Genomic DNA, 12836 nt, shown 5'->3' on the forward strand with positions numbered 1-12836 from the left:
TTAAAAGCCGTTGCTGTTTCACAGAAACATTTTTACACACTGGAGCAGAAGACTTTAGAAATAGGGGCAAACATATTAGATATAGTGACCCCACCATGGTGGGATCTGTTCATTAATATAGAAGTCCCTTCTTGGATTAGGATAGCCTCTCACATCCTTGTAGTGTGTCAGGTTGTTATTGTGATTTATTTACTGTTTGTACACTGTAAAAAGGTCAGACTTTCGCAGAAGTATGAGAACAGAAGAGAATGGAGAGAGCATTATGTGCAGGTAGAAGAAGAGACACCCGTTTAGATTTTTGCTGCTATGTATAAAGTTAAAGTTTCCCTTCCTCCTCTATGTTTGATGTTTATTCATGTGCAATTTTGTGTGTGTACTTTATTTCTATTATTGAAGTTTTATTAAGTGAGTTGTTGTTAATAAAAGATAATGTGTATGAACCAGGTGGTGTAGGGGTATTAGGCCCCCCTCCACGCCTGGAAGTGAGTGTGTCAAATTTTAAATCCAATGTATTGCCATCTATAGATGCTTAATGTACACTGTAGGTTTTCTGAAACGGGAAATGCATGTGTCGTGGGGTCATAGATAGATAAATACAGGGGATGGTTTATGTGGTATCTTGAGGTGGCCATAGATGGAGACGGACACAGGTTAACTCCGTAACATGGTTTAATCAACACTTTCACATAAAAGCTTCTGCCATGAGGCAGCAAAAACAAAGAGTACAACCAGTACAGACCAGACTTAACTCAGGAGACCAATTGCCACAGCACCACCTGGTGGATCAGGTTACTCATAACCTCCCAGGTTACTACACTCTTCCCCCCTTAAGATTGCCGTATGCAATTCTTAAACAATAACCCTTACTAGGTACTATGTTTTAATTAACCAGTATGCTCTAACCATGGTTAACCCCTGACTAATTTAACAGGTTTTATAAGTCTTTTTGGTTGCTTGCGAATCCTTTGTGAACGTCTTAATTCCACTTGTGGTGGATTCTCAGATTCACTCGCACTTGAGATTGGAGTAGTCTCTGATGTTGGTTTTACTCTGTCCCGCTGTGGCCTGGCAGTACCAGTGTCCACTGGCACCTTATAAGCCGTGCTGGGTCCTGGAACAGCCTCCTCTACTGCCCTTTGTTCCATCTGAGGCAGTTCCCCCTGCTGCCGGCTGAAAAGCTGATCCACATGCTGACAAACCCCTCGACCATCCCCTAGTAACATGGAGTACGACACAGCTCCTGTAATGTCCTGGATTAGTCCTGGTATCCATTTAGGTCCATAGCCGAAGTTCCGGGTGTACACAGAGTCCCCTATGGCGAAATGGCGAGCTTTAGTATGTTTGTCATGGTACGCTTTTTGGTTTGTTTGTTTTGTCTCAACCTTGCTTTTGAGATCTGGGTGTATCAGGTCTAACGTGCACCGCAACTTTCTCCCCATCATCAACTCAGCCGGAGAAAGCCCCGTGGTAGCTTGGGGTGTTATACGATAACTAAACAAGGCTCTATTGAGCTTGGTCTCCAGGGTGTCACCTGAGCTCTTCCTCATGAGCTCCTTAAACGTCTGCATGGCTCGCTCGGCTAACCCATTTGAGGCTGGGTGATATGGAGCCGAGGTGACATGTGTGATTCCATTCCTTACCATGAATTCTTTGCTCCCTTCACTAACAAAACACTGTGCATTGTCGGATACAATCATTTCTGGAATACTATGCGTGCTGAAGCTGTTCCTGAGACAATCCAGTGTGGCATCAGTCGTTGCAGAGCTCACTGGATAAACGTCGATCCACTTTGAGTGAGCGTCTACCAGTACCAAAAACATTTTGCCCTTAAAAGGTCCCGCATAGTCTATGTGAATTCTCCTCCAGGGTTTGCTGGGCCACTCCCAGGGATGGAGTGGTGCCCCGGCAGGTGCTTTCCTCTGTTCCTGACATATAGTACATGACTTTACCTTTGACTCAATTTCAGCATCCAAGTTAGGCCACCACAGGTAGCTCCTAGCCAGTCCTTTCATTCTAGTCATTCCTGGGTGCGATTGATGCAACTGTTCCATCAAAGTAGAGCGTCCCCGCTCTGGGACTATGATGCGTGCTCCCCATAGCACACATCCATCTTGGACACTGAGCTCGTGCTGTCTCTGTCTGTATGGCACGAACTCCGGTCCCTCATGGTGATCTGGCCAGCCTTTCAACACATACTCACGGACCCTTGACAGAACGGGGTCCTTGGCTGTCCAGCTCTGGATTTGCGCTGAAGTCATCAGGGGACTGATCTCCTGATCCAGCATCAGGACGTGCTCCTCAGGGGAAGTACTGCGAGGAGATTTTGAGAGGGGCAGGCAGCTGAGAGCATCAGCGTTCCCGTTTTCCTTGCCGGCTCTGTACGTGATCACATATTCATAGGCTCTTAGTATTACTGCCCATCTCATTATTCTCTGTGATGCCATTTGAGGCACCGCTTTCATCTCATTCAGTAAGCTAATAAGAGGCTTGTGGTCAGTACTGATTACAAACTTCCTCCCATATATGTACATATGGAATTTCTTTACTCCAAATATAATGGCTAACCCCTCTTTATCAAGCTGTGAATAGTTCTTTTCCGCAGCTGTGAGCGTGCATGAAACAAACCCGATGGGCCTTTCCGCTCCATCTGGCATGCGGTGGGCCAACACTGCCCCCACTCCATAGGGTGATGCGTCGCAGGACATTATCAGCTCCTTCTTCTCGTCGTAATGCACTAACACCCTGCTGGACTGAAGTAGCTCCTTTGACTGCTGAAACGCTTTCGCTTGCTCTGGCTCCCAACGCCATGGCTCCTCCTTTCTCAGCAGTTTGTGCAGGGGTGCCAGCAGCATCGATAAGTTTGGAAGAAACCATTTATAATAATTCAGGAGCCCTAGATAGGCTTTCAGTTCAGTCACTGAGGTGGGTGCAGGTGCATCCTGCACTGCCCGCACTTTCCCTGGTAATGGATGGAGGCCTGTGGCATCCACCCGATGTCCCAGGAATGTAACTTCCTTCTCCATGAAACTACACTTACTCTGTTTCAGGCGTAGCCCCGCCTCTTCCAGCCACTGTAGCACTTTGTCCAGTGTTTTTACGTGATCCTGATCGTCACTTCCTGTTAGCAGAATATCACCTAAGTACACGGCCACCTTTGGAATGCCCTACAGAATGCCCTCCATAGTCCGTTGGAATATTGCTGGGCTAGAACTGACACCAAATGGTAACCTGGCATACGTGAACAGCCCCTTGTGCGTGTTCACCGTGACAAACTTTTTTGATTCTTCATCTAGCAATATCTGCTGATACGCATGACTCATGTCCAGTTTGCTGAATCTTTCTCCCCCAGTGAGCGATGTTAACATGTCCTCCATTCTCGGAATGGGGTACTGTTCCAGTGATGATACTCTGTTTACTGTTAACTTATAGTCACCACACACCCTTACGTTACCGTCAGGCTTCAATACCGGGACTATTGATACCACCCAGTCTGAAAATTTCACTGGTTCTATTACTTTGTCCTTTAGCAGGTGATCTAGTTCCGCCTCAACCTTGGTTTTCATTGCAAAAGGTACCGACCTTGGTTTAAAGAAACGAGGCGTGGCATCACTGGCTACATGAATCTTGGCTGTGGCTCCCCTTAAGGTGCCCAGTTTGTCCTTGAACACTAACTCATGCTTCATCAGTACTTCTTGCAGTGCCTCTGTACTGTCCTCCATTTTATTCATTGCCTGCCAGTCCACACTCAACTCACTGATCCACCCTCGCCCTAACAGGTTTGGCCCTGACCCTGCTACCACTACCACCGTAAGCTCTTTGGTGACTCCTTTGTGTTCCACTTGTACTTCGGCCGCCCCCAAAATGTCCACCTTCTGTCCTGTGTAGGTTTTGAGACTAATGGGGCATGTACCTAGCTCTGGTACTTTTGCTTCCCCCCATAGCTTGGCGTACTCAGTCTGCGACATTATGGTTACACTACATCCGGTGTCAATCTCAAACTTTACTTGACCTCCGTTCACTATCAAATACTGAGTGAGAGGGGGTACGTTGGGCCTTGAAGTGTCTATACTGTATATAGTGAAAACCTCCTCACTAGACTCACTGGACTCTTCCTCCTCTTGTATGTAATTTGCCCGCTTTGTGTACTTCTCCCTCCCCCCTTTAGCATGCTTTGCCCCTTTAGCACTGCTTCTCTCACTCACTGCCCTTTTACAGACTTTCTTTAAGGACCCTATTTTTCCACAATTGTGGCACTTTGCCTTTGCAAACCTGCAGTCCTTTGCATAATGGCTCATCCCGCCACATCGGTAGCAATCCCCAACCCTGACTGGTGGACTTTTCGCGCCAGCTTCCATCTTGAAAACAGCTCCCCCCACTGATTTACTCAATTTCTCCTTGCTCATACTGTTTAAGTCCTTAATGTCCTTGTTAGCCGTCTCCATGGCTTGTGCTTTTTTAAGTGCCGTCTCAAACGTTAATCCTTCTTCTGACAGCAACCTTTGCTGTATACTGTCGTCGTTAACTCCGCATACTAGTCTGTCCCTTAACATGACTGTGAGCGTATTTCCAAAATTACAGTCCTGTGTGAGCTTCCGAAGCTCCTCCCCATACTCAGTAACGCTTTCTTCCGGCCTCCTAATCCTCGAATTGAATTTCCATCTCTGTACTATTTCACTAAGTTTCGGATTGAAATGATTCTTTAGTAGACTCACCAACTCGTCAAAAGATTTTTCTCCTGGCCGCTCCGGGCTCAGCAGATTCCTCATCCGTGTATAGGTTTGCGCTCCCACACAACTCAGTAAAATGGCCCTTGTCTTTTCAGCACTGTCCACCTCGTTTGCCATAAAGAAATGGCTCAGTATTTCACAATACTCCTCCCAAGACTGCGACTTGCTGTCAAAAGGTGCCACGGAGCCTACGGCTCCTGCCATCCTTGGAGTCCGGTCACTTCAGCCAAAAAATCAAACTCCGTTTCGACTCCCGCGGCCTAGCCTTGTGCTTTTCCGACTAGTTTGCTAACCAACCCGAGCACCTCTTCCGAATACTCCATAACTATGACTGATCCACCAAAACTTTTCCGTCCTTTATTCTCGTCGCCATATGTGGTATCTTGAGGTGGCCATAGATGGAGACAGACACAGGTTAGCTCTGTAACATGGTTTAATCAACACTTGCACATAAAAGCTTCTGCCATGAGGCAGCAAAAACAAAGAGTACAACCAGTACAGACCAGACTTGACTCAGGAGACCAATTGCCACAGCACCACCTGGTGGATCAGGTTACTCATAACCTCCCAGGTTACTACAGTTTAATTATGTAGAGTCAGAAAATTTTGCTCACCCAGAATTACGATACTTCAAGCAAGTTATAGTATCATCAGGGGGGACTGTAAGATTCACAAAATTAATATTGTCAGATAAGGGTCCTGTGGCAGAAGAGGCCTTTGCTTTTAAAAGACTGTTTTAAAAGAAGCCCAGAAAAGGGACACATAAAATGGCCGCCAGACCCCGTGACTAGTTTTCTGGACACTTTAAAATGGTTCCTGCAGTCCCCAGACAACCTTTGTGGATACAACCCACAGTAAGTTCTGGAAGCTGTTTCTGAGTAAACGAAACCAGACACGAACCCCATACATATGGATTGGATGCAGATCCAGTCAGATCAACCTGTAGATAAAGGCCATCTAAATGTTTACCCAGACAAAGGGAAACAGTTTAATATTCATAAGGGGAGCATCAAAGACCCATTAAAGACATCAAGAAGACATTCAAAACAATGCAGGGTCATTCCAGACCAGAGATGGCCATCACCAGCCATCCCGAAAGCAGTTTAAATATAATAACTACCCCGTTGTGATACAAGCCCGCCAAAAGTTAAACAAAGACTAACCTTGATTTGGCGGGAGATAAAGGCTTCTTTGAGAAGTATATCTGGAGTCCCGGGGTAGCCATCAGAAGCTATCAGGAGGCTCATCATCCTCCTTCACAGATCACCAGCTCGGAAGGATTGAAGAAGAAGAACGAGGCAGCCATCAAGAAGGTGATTCGAGTCTGCATCCCGCCCTGGGGTAACCATCGGGAGATCGTCGACAAACCCCGGGCCGCTGACGAGACAAAAGGGCAACAGCCCTACAGAAGAAACCCATGTGAAAATGGTAACCTGCTAGAGACCTCTCCAACCGTGGTCAAACAGATGGTCTCCGTCCCTGCCGACGTCCAGGCCTGCCAGTGTCCAGCCTGCCCGTGACCTTCACCTCGAGAGAGAGAGAGAGAGAGAAGTGTGGTACAGCCTGCTGTGGTTTCACTGACCACACGGAAACAGGACGCCTGAGGGGATCAAAACACAGACGTGTTTCTAAACTCTATAATTTTCCAACTGGATTGGTGAGCATGTTTCTGGCCCTTCAAAATCGGATCTAGATAGGTTAAGGGGGTGGGCATTTTGGGTATAATTAACATGAGTTGTTGTCCCTCGATGTTCCGTGTTTCCCCATTTCATGATGACGTTTGTAAAGTATAATATGCCTGTATCTATTTTAGTTAGTACTGTATTTTGATTTGTTTTTCCCTCCTATGTACCCTCTTATTTGCTTGCATTTGATTTGTTTTTCCTTATGCAATAAAATTTCATTTCGTTTCATTAAACTTGGTCTATAAGAGTATTCTCTGCATTGTAGTTCCTGCATCTAAGTCCAGTGTCTAGAACCTAAAGGGTGAGTGGGTCGAACCACTTATGGTTTTACTGTGCAAGAGGGAGAGAGAGAAACCTCTGCGATCCATAGAGGAGAACCCCTTACAACTCCCTCAGTACGGCACTGAATTGTCAGCCTATAATTCTGTGCTCAAATCTCTGGAGTGGGACTTGAACCCACAACATTCTGACTCAGAGGTGAGGGTGCTACTAACTGAGCCAAAGTTGGCACACGACTGGGGCTGTGGATGCTTAATCGTTATGGCGGTTAGGATCAGATCAGCCATGATCTTATTGAATGGCGGAGCAGGCTCGAGGGGCCGATTGGCCTACTCCTGCTCCTATTTCTTATGTTCTTATGTTACGTATATTCAAGGCTGAGAGCGATAGATTTTTGGACTCTAAAGGAATCAAATGATATGGGAATTGGGCAGGAAAGTGGAGTTGAGGTCGAAGTTCAGCCATGATCTTATTGAATGGTGGAGCAGGCTCGATGGGCCCTATGGCCTACTCCTGCTCCTATTTCTTATGTAATCTGGCTGGATTGAAACCTGGAATGAAAGGCAAAAGGCCAGTGTACTAATTCAATACAAACCTCCAATTACCCCCCACACTCCCAGGCCAACATTCCTAGTATCATCCATCAAGATTAGATATTGGTTCTTCCCATTCACTTAGTCACACACAGAAATACACACACACACAAGAAACACACACACATACATAGAAACACACACAAACACACACGCAGAAACACACACGCACACAGAAACACACATGCAGAAACACACACACAGAAACACACACACACAAACACACACACACAGAAACACACACACACAAACACACACACAGAAACACACACACACAAACACACACAAACACACACAGAAACACACACACAGAAACACACACACAAACACACACACACAGAAACACACACACACACAGAAACACACACACAGAAACACACACACACACACACACACAAACACACACACACACAGAAACAGACACAGAAACACACAGAAACACACAGACGCACACACAGAAACACACAGACACACAGAAACACACACAGAAACACACACACAGAAACACACAGACACACAGAAACACACACACAGAAACACACACACAGAAACACACAGACACACAGAAACACACACACAGAAACACACAGACACACAGAAACACACACACACAGAAGCACACACACAGAAACGCATATCCTCGTTTAGATTTTTTATTAATGTTTACGTTACAATTCCAACAAGAACAAACTTTAAACTCTATTGAAGCATTTACAGAAATGTAATAATTAGGAACTTTTTTTTGTTGTAAATCTTATTAAAAACTACCAAAAAGCCAGAGAAAAACAATTACCCAAATACAAAAAAAAGAGCAACCTATAAAAGGTCAGCACTGCGAACCACTCAAACTCTGGAATACATGCATATAAAAATGAATGGCAATCAGACTGAATAAATTTAAAGGGCTGGAGTATTACACACTTGCCTCTCAACCACCTCCATTTTATTGGGACATCTTAATTTGATAATTCAATTTCAATCCTTTCCCACTGTTACTTTCCCCTCTCAATTTTGGAAGGTCATTACTGGATTCTACAATGCTCTGAGCTGTGCTATTTTGTTTTGGTTCTGAGATGCATCTATTTGGGAGTTTTGTGTTGGTTTCTTGGGCTGGATCTTTTAAAGGGGCTCAGGTTTTTTAAAATCTATTTTCCCCCTCCCTTTTAAAATGTGGTTTAATTACCCTTTCCTTAAATTGTCTGATGCTAAATATTAACACAGCTAACTCTGGCCTCTTCTTTACAGATTTGTTTTTTTGCCTTTGAATTTGTGAAAACTATGACAATGCATTAAGCTCATTAGAAGCACATAAATAATAATAAAAAAGTGAAACTATCAGGTTACTTGAATATTCATGACACTTCACATTATAAAATAAAAGCTTCCTATTCTGGCCATTTGTCCCTGATTGTTAGGGGCTATGTCCTGATTTTATTATTTATTCTCGATTTTTAAGGATTTTCTCAATTTGTCCTCAATGCTTTTGGGCCTGTGTCCTTAATTTTGTTCCTGACTTTTGGTTCTGTGTACTGATTTTGGGTGGTTATTCCTGATTTCTTGAGGCCTGTGTCCCGATTTTGAAGTTCGGAGGTTGAGAGGTAAGGCAACACAAAGCCAGAGCTTTTTGTTTTCCCATGAATCCTTCGAGGGCTGCGCAGTCAACACCACAAAAATCACATGGATTCGGGAATCTGCTTCTCAGGCCAGAATTCCTACGTTCTTGTCCACAGAGATTTGAAGCACAGAAGAGAAGAGGAGGGCCATTTAGTCTATTTTAGCTTGCCCATCCTAAAACTAAAGCCTCGGCTCCCTCTCCACCTCCCCCCGTGCCCTGCACCACCCCCCCCACCCTCCACCGCTCCCACCCTGCCCCCCCCCCAACCCCCGCCATCATACCATGGAACAGGTTATTGACTGACTCTAAGGATGCCACCTCCATTACTCTTCCTGGGAGATTATTCTGAGTTTTGATTATATTTTGTTCTGAGCTTACACATAGTGAGGCCTGTGCCAAATCTAATTACTGCTAGCCTTTGCAGAGCCTAATTGTACTGAGGCCTGTGCAGAGCCTAACCGTAGTGAGGCCTGTGTAGAATCTAACTGTAGTGAGGCCTGTGTAGAATCTAACTGTGGTGAGGCCTGTGTAGAATCTAACTGTAGTGAGGCCTGTGCAGAACTTAACGCTAGTGAGGCCTGTGCATAACCTAACCATAGTGAGTCCTGTGCAGAATCTAACTGTAGTGAGGCCTGTGCAGAACCTAACCGTAGTGAGGCCTGTGCAGAACCTAACCATAGTGAGGCATGTGCAGAGCCTAACCCTAATGAGGTCTGTGCTGAATCTAACTGTAGTGAGGCCTGTGTGGATCATAACCACAGAGAGACCCGTGTGGATCGTAACTGCAGAGAGACCCATTTGGATCATAACCGCAGTGAGACCCGCACATACACTAACCACAGTGAGACCCACACATACCCTAACCACAGTGAGACCCACACATACACTAACCACAGTGAGGCCCACATATACCCTAACCACAGTGAGACCAGCACATACCCTAACCACAGTGAGAGCCACACATACCCTAACCACAGTGAGACCCACTCGTAACCTAACCACAGTGAGACCCACACATACCTTAACCACAGTGAGACCCACACATACCTTAACCACAGTGAGACCCACACATACCCTAACCACAGTGAGAGCCACACATACCTTAACCACAGTGAGACCAGCACATACCCTAACCACAGTGAGAGCCACACATACCCTAACCACAGTGAGACCCACTCGTAACCTAACCACAGTGAGACCCACACATACCTTAACCACAGTGAGACCCATACATACCTTAACCACAGTGAGACCCACACATACCTTAACCACAGTGAGACCGCACATACCCTAACCACAGTGAGACCCGCACATACTCTAACCACAGTGAGAGCCACACATACCCTAACCACAGTGAGACCCACTCATAACCTAACCACAGTGAGACCCACACATACCTTAACCACAGTGAGACCCACACATACCCTAACCACAGTGAGACCCACACATACCTTAACCACAGTGAGACCCATACATACCTTAACCACAGTGAGACCCACACATACCCTAACCACAATGAGACCACACATACCCTAACCAGTGAGAGCCACACATACCTTAACCACAGTGAGACCCACACATACCCTAACCACAGTGAGACCCACACATACCCTAACCACAGTGAGACCCACACATACCTTAACCACAGTAAGACCCACAAATACCCTAACCACAGTGAGACCCACACATACCCTAACCACAGTGAGACCCACACATACCCTAACCACAGTAAGGCCCACACATACCCTAACCACAGAGAGACCCACATATACCTTAACCACAGTGAGACCCACACATACCTTAACCACAGTGAGACCCACACATACCCTAACCACAGTAAGACCCACACATACCCTAACCACAGTGAGACCCACACATACCCTAGCCACAGAGAGACCCACACATACCCTAACCACAGTGAGACCCACACATACCCTAACCACAGTGAGACCCACACATACCCTAACCACAGAGAGACCTACACATACCTTAGCCACAGTGAGACCCACGCATACCCTAACCACAGTGAGACCGCACATACCCTAACCACAGAGAGACCCACATATACCCTAACCACAGTGAGACCCACACATACCTTAGCCACAGTGAGACCCACGCATACCCTAACCACAGTGAGACCGCACATACCCTAACCACAGTGAGACCCACACATACCTTAACCACAGTAAGACCCACACATACCCTAACCACAGTGAGACCCACACATACCCTAACCACAGAGAGACCCACACATACCCTAACCACAGAGAGACCCACACATACCTTAGCCACAGAGAGACCCACATATACCCTAACCACAGTGAGAGCCACACATACCTTAGCCACAGTGAGACCCACACATACCCTAACCACAGTGAGAGCCACACATACCCTAACCACAGTGAGACCCACACATACCCTAACCACAGTGAGACCCACGCAGAGCCTACTTGTAATAATACTGCCAACCTGTTTGTCTCAACTGGTTGTAATGAATCCAATGTCCTGAAGATATGTAAGGGCTGTTTCTCTGGTTGGGCATTCCCAGTGAGGAGTGAGTGGAATTCATGAGTCTCCTGACCTTGATTTTCCATTCATTTAAATTAACGGACGGCAAACCAGGAGTTGCGAGGCCATCATTTCTTGATCAGTGCTCCCTCCTCGCCAGGAATGCTCGATTGGGGAATCAGCCCCATAGACCCCGTTACTATAGACCCATGTGATAGCCCAGGACCAGTGGGTGACTAACTGTTGCATTCAATATCTTCGTCTCTGAATTATGTTCACTGCACCCTCATGGTATTTTGGCCTCCTTGCCCCCCCACCCCCCTCCCCACTGCTATGTGCTGCCAAACTTGCTCCTCTCTTCGAAGCATGGGATGGCCACACTTGCAATGTCATCTATGTCTGTTGGACGATGGCAGGCCTCGACAAACTTTTCCTTCCCTTCTCCCACCCCCAGGGAGAGTGCCCACTCCCATTCTCAGTCCAGCAACCCCTGACAAAACCCAGCCCTCTAAAGCGAATGATACTGCAGCCCAGCAGTGTGACTCAACCCTCTACAACTGGAGTTACTGGGCCAACATCCCCTGTGTAGATTAAAACAAAAAAAGCTCTGACATTGTGATGCTAGAACATTCAAGACATTCAGTACTGCAGTGAAGAAATCTACTCTACTTATTTAAATGCTTCACAGAGTGCCATAATGATTTGATGAAATATGTATTTTTTTCTGGCATGACTTTTGAAGACCTGAGTAACATAAAAGGCATTTTTTTAGTGAGTCTCTGGTTTAGACGTAGGCTTTTGACTGAGCTGACTCTGTCTTTGTGTAGATCCGTTGTCCACTTTGGGCAGAAGAATACTTGTAGCCACTGTGAAAGAGAACACACAGTAATCATTACTTGCACAGGGACATACCCAGTCTCCTTTCAGCTATCACTACTGCAGTATAAAAGCCTTGCTGTTGTCTTTTTTTCTCCTCTCTTTTGACACCTATTGATCTTTTTTATATTGCTCCTCTTGCTCATCTTTCCTACGAGAACAAAAAAGATGAGCGGCTCTTGAAGTAACACAAAAAATAAACAGAAAGGAAAAAAAATCGATCCAAATATATCTTTTGGCAATTCATGGCAAACCTTCCCTGCCTTATAACGGATGAAACAGCTGCAGCCAGAACAGCCCTGGGAGTTGCTCCATCTGTCAGACACTACCTTGGAGAACAATGAACAATTATGTTGTCAAGAGGTGTTTCTTGCCAACGGAAATGTATGAGGCCTGTAATGGAGCCTACTCACCATTAAGCCTATACAGAGCCTATTCATAGTGGGGCTTATATAAAGTCACCTTAGAGTGAGGCCTATTTAAAGCCAACCCATCATGAGGTGTCTAAGCACTCTATTTATAGTGAGGAAAGTATAGACAGTACATATATAGT

General features: G+C 45.8%; 1 protein-coding gene across 2 annotated transcripts in view; it reads right to left on the bottom strand.

Annotated features, from left to right (window-relative positions):
• Positions 1-7923: 7923 nt before the first annotated feature.
• Positions 7924-12836, bottom strand: part of LOC147116061 (claudin-15-like) — a 102045-nt gene continuing 97132 nt past the window's right edge. For both annotated transcript variants that reach the window (XM_085990769.1, XM_085990770.1), the window contains one exon: positions 7924-12273. In XM_085990769.1, the coding sequence (XP_085846895.1) occupies positions 12192-12273 (82 nt within the window). In that variant the 3' untranslated portion in view covers positions 7924-12191. The remainder of the gene's footprint in view (positions 12274-12836) is intronic.

Source organism: Somniosus microcephalus, chromosome 6, assembly GCF_052327205.1.
Source record: "Somniosus microcephalus isolate GS21.2 chromosome 6, FLI_Smic_1.0, whole genome shotgun sequence".
Lineage (NCBI taxonomy): Eukaryota > Metazoa > Chordata > Chondrichthyes > Squaliformes > Somniosidae > Somniosus > Somniosus microcephalus.